Source organism: Misgurnus anguillicaudatus, chromosome 19 (genome assembly GCF_027580225.2).
Source record: "Misgurnus anguillicaudatus chromosome 19, ASM2758022v2, whole genome shotgun sequence".
Taxonomy (NCBI): Eukaryota; Metazoa; Chordata; class Actinopteri; order Cypriniformes; family Cobitidae; genus Misgurnus; species Misgurnus anguillicaudatus.
Genome location: NC_073355.2, coordinates 31,657,368 through 31,670,188, shown reverse-complemented (window position 1 = coordinate 31,670,188; position 12,821 = coordinate 31,657,368). Strand labels below are relative to the sequence as shown.

General features: G+C 38.1%; 1 protein-coding gene across 1 annotated transcript in view; it reads right to left on the bottom strand.

The window, feature by feature from the left end:
* Positions 1-3,049: 3,049 nt before the first annotated feature.
* Positions 3,050-12,821, bottom strand: part of ngfra (nerve growth factor receptor a (TNFR superfamily, member 16)) — a 45,791-nt gene continuing 36,019 nt past the window's right edge. The window contains exon 6 of the mRNA XM_055194422.2: positions 3,050-5,483. Within this exon, the coding sequence (XP_055050397.2) occupies positions 5,431-5,483 (53 nt within the window). The 3' untranslated portion in view covers positions 3,050-5,430. The remainder of the gene's footprint in view (positions 5,484-12,821) is intronic.

Below are 12,821 nucleotides of genomic sequence, written 5' to 3'. Positions count from 1 at the left end.
ACACACTGAATTTCATGCACTGTTCTCATCATTACCGGGATGTAGATCTAAGGAAGGTTGTTCTGGTTCATGTATAATGGCAGAGTCTGGATTTGAGGCTAATATTAGTGGCAAAGCTTTTTAGGACCATATAGAGGTTGAACTACTACAGACGTTTGGTGCCCGTCTGCTTCCCAAGGTATTTACATGACAAATCAAAACATGGTGTGTAAAAATGTAATTTTAGATATTTTGTTCTTGAGAAAACGCATCCTCGGTCTATATGTGTCTTCTCATGACCACACTAAACCCATAAGCAATTAAAAGAGACAAGATGTGACCATATACTGTATAAAAACCAAGCTATTTATTGTTTTCTACATAAGATCATCCTACATAATGTAAAAAACATTCTGTAAAAATATAATCCTGATATATTTAATATTGACTGAGTAAGGCCGTGTCAAATATCAAATTTAATGTGAAATCAATGACTGAAAACATCAATGCTCCAGGGTTCCCACGGGTCCTTGAAATCCTTGAAAGTTTGTGAATCTAGGGGAAAAAATTCAAGGCCCTGGGAAGTTTTTGTAAATATACCTTAATAGATACAGGTCATTGAAAGTGCTTGAATCTATTTTATGCAAGAAGTTTTCTGGGAAAAAAAATCCATATTATTCCCTGTGTAGTGTAGGATAATATCATAAAAATTCTAGACTTATTAAGCACACATGCTAAACTGTTCGCTTTAAATGTTTATATCTTCTGTATGCGAATGTTGATTCCTACCAAAATGCTTTTTTGCATAGTTGTGTTTGACACATGAAAACGTCTCGGGTTACATATGTAACTGTTGTTCCCTGAGAAGGGAACGAGACGCTGCATCACCCTTGCCATACTTCCTGCGTCCTTGTAATGCCATCTTTGGCAATATTTCAGATAGCAATATACTTCCTGGCTCTCACGTCACCCTGTCTTTGTCATTAAGCCTCACCATTGGTTGAATTCGATATACACATTCAGACGCACTTACCCCTGGAGGCGTCCCCAAAGTGTCACCACAGTGACACAGCGCGAGTTCCCTCAAAAGGGAACTGTAAAAATATATCATAAAAGTTAACACGATGTAACCTTGCTCTTGAAATGTGTCCCCACATTTAGTCCTTGAATTTGAGGGTATTGGACCTGAAAAGTCCTTGAAAGGTCCTTGAGTTAACTAAGGTGTGGGAACCCTGATGCTCCTAATGTCATGATTAAATTGTGACTTTAGCCTAGATTTCACAGACAGGGTAACAAATGTCACAGATGCCATATTAACAAAAGTCAACTCAAGATAATTTCACTGTTTATAATAAGGTAAAACTTTTTTGTGACATGTGAATGATGACAACAGGCCATTTTGAAGCAGTCGTATTTGGTTTTTATTTAATAGAATTCTAAATGCTTTTATTTCTTGTTTACATACGTTTGTCATAACAACTCCAGGTAAAATGTACACAATGCATTGTACAGCATGAATCACATACACACAGGTCTAGTGAGAACATCGGAGGGTGATTTCCAAAAGCATCATGTGGCGGTTCTTCATATGATATAATCTCTGTCTTAACTAACAGTTAATGTACAATCCCTTGTCATCCATATCAACATATTTGTGAAACACAGAGCTATGAAATATTGCCACTTTTTATGATTATGCAAAACATTTTATAAATGACATGTGAATGCATGTAATGGTCTGATGAGCAGTAAAAGTGACATTTATAGGACACCTTTTGTGTTTTGGGGTACATTATTTTTTTCTAACAGGACTGGTGTAGCATATACAGTATGTGTCTGTTTATTTTAGGCAGTTCTTGAAAATGCAGGACAATAGATAAAATTCACCTGGATGTATTTTACCTGGATAACGACATACTGTCATACTGTAATCGACATGTATCGCATAACAAAACAATAAAAACGAAGGGAGAAAACTATCACATACAATAAACACAGAACATAGCTCAGAGATACCTGATATAGTCCACAGGCACTTTCTGGTGATGGACACTATTGAGTGCTATCTATTTTAAGTGCTACGAAAGTAAGCGGTCTCTATAAAATACTGCTTTCAAAGAATAAATTTATTTGAACTTATACAAACGACTGTTTATAAAAAATAAAGAATTACTAAAGGCGGGTGGAGAGTTTTAGTATTTAGTATTGCAAATGGTACTTTCACTTTCCTGGTGGAGATGCATAACCATTTCAGTGGATATTTTGATGCGGGGCAGAGGCTTTTATTTATGGACGCTTTGGCACATTCCAGGGAATTGAATCAAGAATCAATCCACTTGTTTACTTTCCTTCGTTGAATTGTTTTAGATGCTCACTGATCGGCTGATTGATGCTTAGACGCCCTTTGGATGCCAAGCACAAATCGTCTGGGTTATATTAGAAACAGGTGATAAATGTCTTGTATTTTCAATCCATCTCTCAGAAAAACAATCCATTTAGCATTCTAGGAAAATATAGCCATATTTTGAATATAATACATATCAGTACGCAGGTGCCTGAGAAGCATCAATCACTCAGATTTTCGACGATATTGTCGTCACTTGATGTTTGCTAACCTATCTGCTCTGCATTAAGATGCAAGCGTGGGATAGACACAACCCGATTGCCGAGATACAGAGAAAGAGATTTGATCTCGTCAGGTTCTCTCAAGTAGGCTAATCTCAGAGAAAACATCAGTGAAGTGCCCCATGAGGAAAACGCTGAACCTATAAAGCGCATTAAACGCTAGCATGCCAGCACCTTTAGAAGCCAACGATTTTCTGCACAGTGTGATTTAATAGAAAGCACTACGTCGGGGAAATGCACGCTACTCAAGCGTTACAAAACGCGATCTCGACAACGTTCCGGCCAAAAAAGATGCACTGATCTATACATTAGCACAATGTAAATCAGTCCGTGACTGCCACAAAAGTAATGGACCTGATGGAGTTTTGGGACATGCTGGTCAACTTACTACTGTATCTTAAAGGTTATTTTTATCAAATGATTCCTTGTCAACCACCTAGAATCCATCTGCCATTTCCAGAACTCGGCTACAGTATCAGTTTAGGATGGCTATGGATGTCTTATTCAATTCAAATATTTGATGAAATCAAATCAAACAGTGATTTCCTGTAGATATATCATTGATAGCAATATTACTGCATTACTGAGTGCAGTAAAGCACGGTCAGTCCCAGAACGGAGAGGAGCTCCACGGAAGGGATGCCGAGCAGAACAGATCCCCGAGAGAGTGGGAAAAAGAGACTGAAACCTTCAGGGGTAATTACCAGCTGCCTGACAGGAATGTCTCACTAATGCCTCTCATGTTTATTCCAGAGCCTGGCAGTAAGCACATTAGGAATGCAACGAAAGACAGTCCATTAGGTGTTCTGTGTGTGTGGATTTGTTGTGGATTCCCTCTCCGTTGGGTCCCTAATGTCTATTTACGTACTAGCGTAATATCCCAGTGGATGGAAGGAAAACAGGAAGAAGTATTTTTAGTACTTCTGGCTTTGGGTCCAGTGTTTACATGTTTAGACCTCCCGTGACTTATTTTAAAAGGTAATTGCTTTGATTGCTACAATGCAAAGTGTTTTTTAGTCGTCTGTGTTGTGTAAGTTCACCTTTTAATGGAAGTATTTAATACGTGTCTATTTTTCTGCTGGATTGGCGACAGGTCTGCCCTGTAATTCATCTAGTCCAGGCCAAGGACAGTGGGGTGAAACGGCTCTCTTTCACATTCTTGTAACATGAATATAACTGCTTCCAGCACAGGACTGCTGAGACGGGTGATTCAAACCACATTACAGCATCTGATGCACATGTCTGTTTCTCAGCATTTATGGAATGAATCATTTAGCCAAGAGTGAACTGACTAGAGACAGAAACAGCCTGAGAAGGGGGGGACGTGGTGACAAAAGAGAGAGAATGACTCATTACAAACTACAGTGGGAGTCAATGAATGAATGAATGAATGATAAGAGTGAAAAGGTTTATAAGATGTAGTCGAGGAATCCTAATCTGGATTGGCCCTGTATTTATTTCTGATTGGCTAATGAGTCCCAGCAACATTTCCTATCCAGTCAGGTCTTATAAATCAGCATAACTACTGAATCATAGAATATATGATAGCCTTTGTAGTTAAAGATACACATTTGCAGCGTTTCGTAGTAATAAGTGGATCTTTAATTTGAAGAAAAACATTAAAATATGTTATCAAAATATGTTTTTTGTTTAGTATTTTTGTTTAGTAGATCAAAATTATTGGCTCATTGATTTTGAGTATATAGTAATACTTATGTAATAGGAATACTATAAGAATTGTTAAATGGAATGTGAATTTGGAAATTCTTTATAATGGCCATCTCTATTCAGGACACACTGTAACCCATCCAAAAACGGCCTTGAATACCAAACGTTGGTTACCTCTGCATATACTGGATGGTCTGAAAATGCTCAGTATTTCAATTTTGGTCTCCTTTGTAATGATCCCAATGTTAGTCAGCGTTCTTAGTTCGGTTCTTCTCTCTGTTTGCATTTTTATTTTTAAAGAGCCTACACTCACGAAAAGAAACCTACACTAGCGTGAGCAAAGGCATGAAACATGACACGCTATGTGCGTGTGTTTTTATAAAGAAGTGGCTGTCGCAGAGAGTTTGAAAGGGAGAAAAGGAACCAGAGCTATGTATAGATCTGAGTCATTACTTTAGTAAAGGTCAGCAAAATGTCACAGGCGCGAGATGTTGCCCATAAACGCTGACCTGAGATCAGCTGCTTTCAAACAGCAGTTACGCGCTAACTGCATAACCCACCCACTCCCTCAGTTTTAATACACACCTGGAAGGAAAAAGTTCTGATTAAATAAAAGGCCTTGATGTTACAGACATAATCTATTAATACTTCAAAGATAAGGCAAAAACTAAATCCTTATTAAATCAAGCAAAAGGCCCCGGGTGGAGGAATCGTGGTGCAGTTGCTAAATAACGTGATATCCATGAAACTCGTGACGGCCGTCTCTACATCCTCTCGGAAAGCCAAAGAGATCCAGAGTTCGTGTCACTGGGTCACGGTGAAACATTTGCGAAACCCCGTAGACTTTAAACATTCAAGTTCGTGGTTGCTGAGGTTTGAACTGGGCTTCGGTATACATTACACTGCAAACTCGCTTTGGGGTTGCTATGTTTATGAAGTAGTAGCTACTTTAGGCCAGACTGTTGAAGACATCTCCATTGGTGCAGATGACCCGGCCTGTCAAAGAATTGTCTGTGCTGGGTTCAAAAAAGTCTTGGCCTCCCTGGCCGAACACCCTTTATGGCTTCGCTCCTCCTTTCTCCTCCTGCTGTCGTTTCCTTCACTCCAACCTCTCGTCCCACCTCCATCATTGGTCACGTAACTTTCTGTTCCTCACCAGTTAGGCCTGAGGTGGAGGAGTGTCAGGTTGAACCCCTCCGTCCACTCGCACCACTAGAGAAAGAGAGAGAAAAAGAAAATATTAGTAGCGCCATACCCATGACTGTACTTTTACTTGTTGTTTTATGTATTTGGGTTCAGGGTAGGGGTCGTGTTAGATGCTCCAAAATATTTTTTATAAAACCAAAAAAGCAGAAAATTGAATGTGTAATCTGACGCATAAGGCAAACAACCACATACGGTGCATTCAAGCTTTATGTTTATCAGTATTGCTCTACCATCTGAGCTACAGGAACACATGCTATCAATTTAATGAATTGATAACTGTTTAATAGAAATTTTAATTATTAAGTCTTTGAATGGCAACATGAAGCAGGCATTATAGAAGCAAGGCCTATGTATATCCTGTACATATTAATTCTTAGCCGTGATGTGCATTAAACTGACAATTTAAAGAGAAATATTACTCTCTCTGTGTGCTTACTGACTCTGTCTCTCTCTCTCTTCTCATCTGGATTGAAATGAAAGGGCCAAGTCCAAATGGTCCTCTAAATACATACAGCTTTCGTTTTTAGGCAGTTTGAGGCAAACAGGCTCCCACTGGAGCTCTGAGCTCCCTGATCCCCTCTGCCTGCCCTAACCATTTAACTGCAATCACTACTACATTCAGCCGGAGACACAAATGCCTCATTTTCCCACTAACCCTTCAATCTGTTGTCAATTGTGAGGTGCCATGGAAACAGTTCCGGAATGCTGCAAGTAGGCTTTGAGTTCTGAGGTGCCGTTTTGTGTCTGGACCAATTCAGAGCTATGCCATTTGTGGAAAAAAACAACTTTTCTGTCTTGTCAATGACATCATTGCCTATAAAGAAGATTCACTAAGCATCCTTTGGGAAAACAGAGTGTACTGCGTAATTAGCACAATTTAGTCCAAAATTGCACGTATTTGCTCGTAGAGGTCAGAGGTGCCAAGAGCAGTCAATTGAAAAGCTGGGACTTAAATCAAACGCTGTAGACTGAATTTGTCCTAATGTTAAATGCACAAAGTACTCTGAAAATTCTGGGTTGTTTTAACCCATTGTTGGGTAGAATATAGACAAACAGTCATTTATATGTACCTATGTTGGGTTGTTTTAATCCAAAAACCTGGGTTGTTTCAACTCATAGGGCCAGATTTTGGCGTTAAATAAATTTTGGCGACTGTCTGGATTTACTAAAGATGCTCAGTGGATAATTAGTGCTGAAAAGGTGTCGTCTAGTTATTTTCCCTACTGACCTTATTGCATTTCTAGGAGTTTCCCTTTCAGACGCAAAAGTTCTGGGAGTATTTAAATGATGCTTGCAATGTGATTTACTAATATTTGCGTGTGTGATATAGCACATGTAATGTTGTTAATAAAAAGTAAAGGGGATATCATGTTGGCATGTTTTTAATGTGGTGTATTTTACATTTTTAAATAAATAAATAATATTAGCCCATTTATAAAGTAAAATGAGCCCAATGTTTAAATAAAAATGGAACCATCCTTTGGGTTAAAAAACAACCCATTTGCTGGATTAAAATTAATAACCCACTTTGATGGGTCAAGTTAGCCCAGCACGTGTTCTGTCCTATATTTACCCCGCTGTTGGGCTAAAAACAACCCAATTTGGGTTTCTTTATATTGGTTAACTATGATCCAGCGCTGGGTCAAAAAGGGACAAACCTAACCCGTTCACTCTAAAAAAATGCTGGGTTGTTTTTACCCAGGGTTGGGTCACTTTTGAAAAGAAACACACTGTTGGGTTAAAAATGACCCAAATGCTGGGTCATTTTAATGCATGGCTGATTAACATTAACATTTTTAGAGCTATGCTGGGTTGTTTCAACACAAACTTCTGGGTTGTTTTAACCCATTGTTGGATCAAATATTAAAACTTTCTGGGTCAATTTAACCCAGCAGCTGGGCTTGTCCCTTGTTGACCACTCATGGATTAAAAATAACCCAGCATTTTTTAGAGTGTTGATTATCACTGCAGTACTATCATTTTAAATAACACCGCTCTAGTGATTAGGTATTAAGGTTTGAATCGCTGTACATTTCTTCCACACATATCACTATCGGTAAGGCAGCTGTTTCTGCTGCTTTTACATGAAAATACTGCTCACATCTGTTGGTAAAAAAAGTCTCTGTCCCAGAATCCAAACAATGTTGTAATTAATTTTACATTTTTTATAAAGGCTATACAATTAATAAATTACAGTGTTTTTAAATCAAATTGTGTTTACGTTAATAAATACGCGTGTGTCTTAAAAAAATTATTTAATTCATATTTAATTTATATTTTATGACACATATCCGGTACATGCTTGTGGGGTAATGACCGTAGGTATAGTATAGCGTCAAATTCAAGTTTGCAGTCGACGCAACAACAGCATTAAACATTGAAGACATAATTAACAGATATGCGAGGTCCAAACGCAGAATTTTGCTTTATTAGGTAAGGCAATGGCTATTTATTATTTTTGGCTGCCATGCCAAATCACACTATGCCTGCTTTATTTTAAAATTAACATTAGTTTCTGCACGTATAGCTGTTTTTTATAAATGTATGGGGAGCGTTTATGCTTAAAGGTTGTTGCTACATGGCAGGAGGCACTTTTGAGGTTTTGGAAAAAAAATATTTAAATTTGGTTTCGCATTTTAAGATTCTGTAGGGACAGACCACGTTACGTTCTTAAATGTGAGAGCACGGCCTGAATGTAAACCTGCAACGCATGCCCCGACTCCAGGCTTTTCTGATAGGTCCACTGTACTAAAACTGACACTCATTAGCTTGACACTGTGTTTAAAGTGCGACGCTGCAAAAGACGAGCACCAATCATGTCCATCTAGCTCATGTTTAAAAGGAAAAATGATCAAATGAACACATTCTGTGTAAATCGCTCCTTAGCCTTACCCTGAAGTTGATTCACCCTTATAGATTCCTATTAGAAGTGTCATTGTAAACATAATTTTCCTTTCTTTGATATCAGGGTCCCCAACCTTTTATACACCACGGAGCGGTTTCAGCTTAAAAAAAAATAGTGGACTGGGAGGTGCTGAGGTACTGTTTGAACAAAGTGCTGAAAATCATCCTTTGCAAAATGTCCCATTTAATCTTAATAATTAATGGCAAACGAACTTGCTGTTCTTGAAGGCAGCTGGAACCTTAGGTCGGGCTCGAACCCCAAGTTTAAATAACAGAACAGAAGAAGAAAAAATGAACAGTGAAGGAGATGAAAAGGAGGAGGGATGCCAGAAAAATTGCGGCTGTGAACGGAGGCACGGAGACTCCAGTTTACCATATGATTTTAATGATGATTGACACAGAACTAAATGTTTAGGCTCCTTCTTAACGTGCACCGGTTAAAATATGGTTACTGCAGAAAAGAGTTTATATTTATCATGATGCCACAATCGCTGTAAAATTCTGTTGTTTAACACCCGAATAAGCTATTTCGTAGCTATAAGAATTATTTTCAGGACGTTATTGCGGTGTTTGGGGACCTCTGCTTTATATTAACCTAGGGAGTTAAACTTATTGTCTGTGGTAATCGAGAGCATGTAGCAGATGTTGTCGGTAGCTTTACACATTCTTTAACACAGCAAAAAAAAAAAAAGATTTTGTCTCATGAGAAGGGATTATCAGCAGGTCTGGTCTCTCAGGTTCTGCTTATAAGTTTATGGTGAAACATGTGGCACTGTATGTGATTCCTTTTGAGAAATAGTGCACACTGTACATGGAAACGCTACGCTCTTGTGTCCCCCGAGAAGCGTCCTACATTTAAGTATGCTTAGTGGGGTATGTGGTATTTTGAAATCACATTCTCTTGGTCTGCAGAGGATAGTTCTGATCATGCGACTGTGTATTACTGTAGCACACAGCAGAGAGAACCAGATGGAGAAGAGAGCATGTGCGTGTAAGAAAGTGTGCGTAGGCAATAGCAAACATCATTTTAACATTATCTGCTGATACGCTTATATGGGGTCCAACAATAATCTGCACACAATAAGTCACCTAAACAATAGACAATGGACTGTCTCTGACTCGTTAATTGTTTTGTAATGCGAAAGAAACACCCACATACAGAAAGAGCTTTAACTGTACCAATGTGAATAGGAAGATGGAAATGTATCTTAAAGGGATAGTTCACCCAAAATTGTACATTTTGTTAATCAAATAACTGCTTGTTGACAAAAACAGGGTTAATTTCCTTTAAAATGTCTTTATTTGTGTTTCATACATAAAATCAGTGCCGGTCTTTCCTATACGCAAACTACGCAATTTGCATAGGGCCCCGCACCACTAGAGGGCCCCCTTGATTTCAGAATTATTTAAAACCATTATATCAAAGAAAAATTATTATTATGTTTAATGAAAACAAGATGCTATAATTTAAATAATTTGCAAACTTTCGAATTTATGCGGGTTTTTAAAAATACTTGATGATTTCTTAAATCAGTGATATAGTCGGACAACATGCAGGCAGTTTCTCAATCCGAAGGCTGCAGCCTTTAGAGGTCACATCTGTAGGCTGCATATGCGTCATAAAAACGTATTTCAGAATATTAACAATTATAATGTTGACTATTATTCTTAGTTAATGGTTAATTGTTATATTATGTTTATGACTTGCAAATGAAATGCTCATTTAACTTAAATAAATCAGGCTTGATGACGTATGCAGCGCGCATATGCGACATCCGGAGGCTGCAGCCTTCAAATTTAGAAACGGCTGCGTGAATGACGCAGAAGGGTGATTTGGTAACGATGCGCATATTATATGCCCACCATTGATTTAAAACAAAGCTATCCGTCTGGGGCAGAATAAAGGGGAAAAAACGTGAAGCAAGGGAACAAGATAAAGGATTTGCGCGAGCAGATTACATACAAAGTCAATGCAAAGACGCATCCATACGCGTCCTAACATGGGGCGATGCAAATGACGCGAATTGGGTGACGCAATTGCCGCGAAAACACGCGCTTTTCCCTTTGAACTTCAAGAACGCGCTCTCGCGCAGGATAATTTGACATCATGAGAGAGAGAGAGAGAGGGAGGGAGAGAGAGAGAGAGAGAGGTAAGAATGGTGCCCACGTCGAGAAAACTTATTAGAAGACTTGAAATTTGTAAAGGATTAAAGTATATGTCACTTGTTTAATTACAAACTGGATAACACTGGATATAACTCATTGTATAGTTTAATAAAATAATGTATTTTGATTACACAAATCAAACCTAAATATATGATTGTTTTAGCTGCTGACCAGCATAGAGAATCTGGTTAATTTATAAGACATGTTGCTGATACAGTACTGTGTGTTGTACCTTATCTTGTTAATTGAGTCTTTTTGGGCATCTTATGCCTAGAATTATTTAAGGAGATTGATTCTTTTAACTTCCTTTAAAGTTTGATCAATTGTGCATAATGACATGTGCAACAAATGGATATAGAGTGTCAAACTCATAGATTTGCAATATTTAAAATCAGACACTATTTTTAAAATATTTGGGGTCAACCTCTGTGACAGCTTTAAAGGGACACTTCACCCAGTTGTCTTAAGCTTTGTATAGTTAGAACCCCAGTCATGTTTTTGAATGGTCATGCATCATATCCTCAGTTGCCGCTGAGACAGGAGAAATACAGATTTCAGTGTTGCACTTCCTTCTTTCAATGATGCAAAAAATCATCATTTTGCATCATTGTAAGCAGGAAGTGCAATGTCTTTGTTGAGGGAGTGAGACTACCCACACTCATTTTCTCTGTAAAATAGGCACCAAACTCTAAATGTATGTTACATTTCGACTACAAATATGACGCACTTTCAATAAAGATTAATGTTTCTACGGGTGAAATGCTCTAAAGCTGAAACTTATCAAATCCTATCAGAGGTCCAGAATGTCATTGACACACACCAGTGGCTTTGCTGTCATCAGTATTGAACATGTTACCCCTCGAAGTACCCCTCCCCACAGAGCCCCCCCCCACATAACAAATCCCAATTTAACCCCTGTGTATTAACAGTATGTATTAATATTTAATTTATTTTGATTCATTACATTCATTTAGATCAGGTTAATTTTTTAGTGCTTCTCACAACAAGCAAGTTTATCAGTCAGGGTTTCAAAGTAATGTGCATATGGGAATAATATACAGCTATAAGATAATACACTATGTGGTTAGTTACCTAGATAGCACAGGTACGTCTGTAAGATGTCTGGTAAAGATCTGGAGATCTGGAATACATCTGGTGTGCAGAGCCGGACAGTAACGGAGTACATTTACTTGAGTACAGTACTTAAGTACAATTTTGAGGGATCTGTACTTTACTCGAGTATTATTTTTGGGGAGTACTCATGACTTTACTCAAGTACATTTGAGAGGCAAATATTGTACTCTTTACTCCACTACATTTCTATCCATAACCGTGAGTACCCGTTACTTCTAAAAAAAGGGGGGAAAAAAATCTCAGAAACCCTCAATTTGTTGTTTCCCTTTTCTCAAATGTGATTGGATTGTGCAGGCGCCACTGATTGGGACAGCCTATCAGCTATCCCAATCAGCCTTTCCGCCAAAGTTCCAATAGTCAGATTTAGATAAGAAAAGAAATCATGGACGAAACAATGAATGAAGACACAGCAGGTCCATCCTGGGAATGTGACAACCCGTGGCTCCACCTCGCCAGACTATTTTAATTTTCTAAACAAGTTAATGATAGTTTTCGCTTTAAGTGTTTGCTGTGTTTACCAAAACAGAGCTTCATCATCGCTTACAAAAATTTAAACCCTTGAGAGCGGCAGGGATCGCTGGTGATCCCGGATTATTGTTGTTCAAAATTCATTACTCTTCAAAACATCACACTCTTACTTGATCTGGACAAACTCAGCATCACAAGACAAGCTTCGACATTTGACCGCTGTTTGTTATTAAAATGGTTTGCAGTGACATTAATTTCTTAATTTATGCCAGGAGTGCAAAATAATTAATCTGAAATGTTCGTTATTTTGAATAGAAATCATTAAAATTTATTTTCGTCTTCTCCGGTTTATTTGTATTCAAATACATAAAATATACAGAATCCGCCAGGGCTATTAGTACAATGGTGCGCATATCTGAAGAAATAATGATTAATTATCACATGTTAGTAAAATTTTTAATCTTACAGAATAAGATTTCTATTCATTTTCCACTGAATTATGCGATCTGAAGAGCTCAAAGAGCGAACGGAGTGAGATGTGTGTCTCCTCTTCCTGATTTGTGTCAGATTTGACCTCAGAGCTCTATCATTTGCTGTACAGCAGTCAATCATCTCACATGGTTCAATGTGCACTGTGGCAGTAGTAATGCAAAATTTAAAAATGTACTCTTG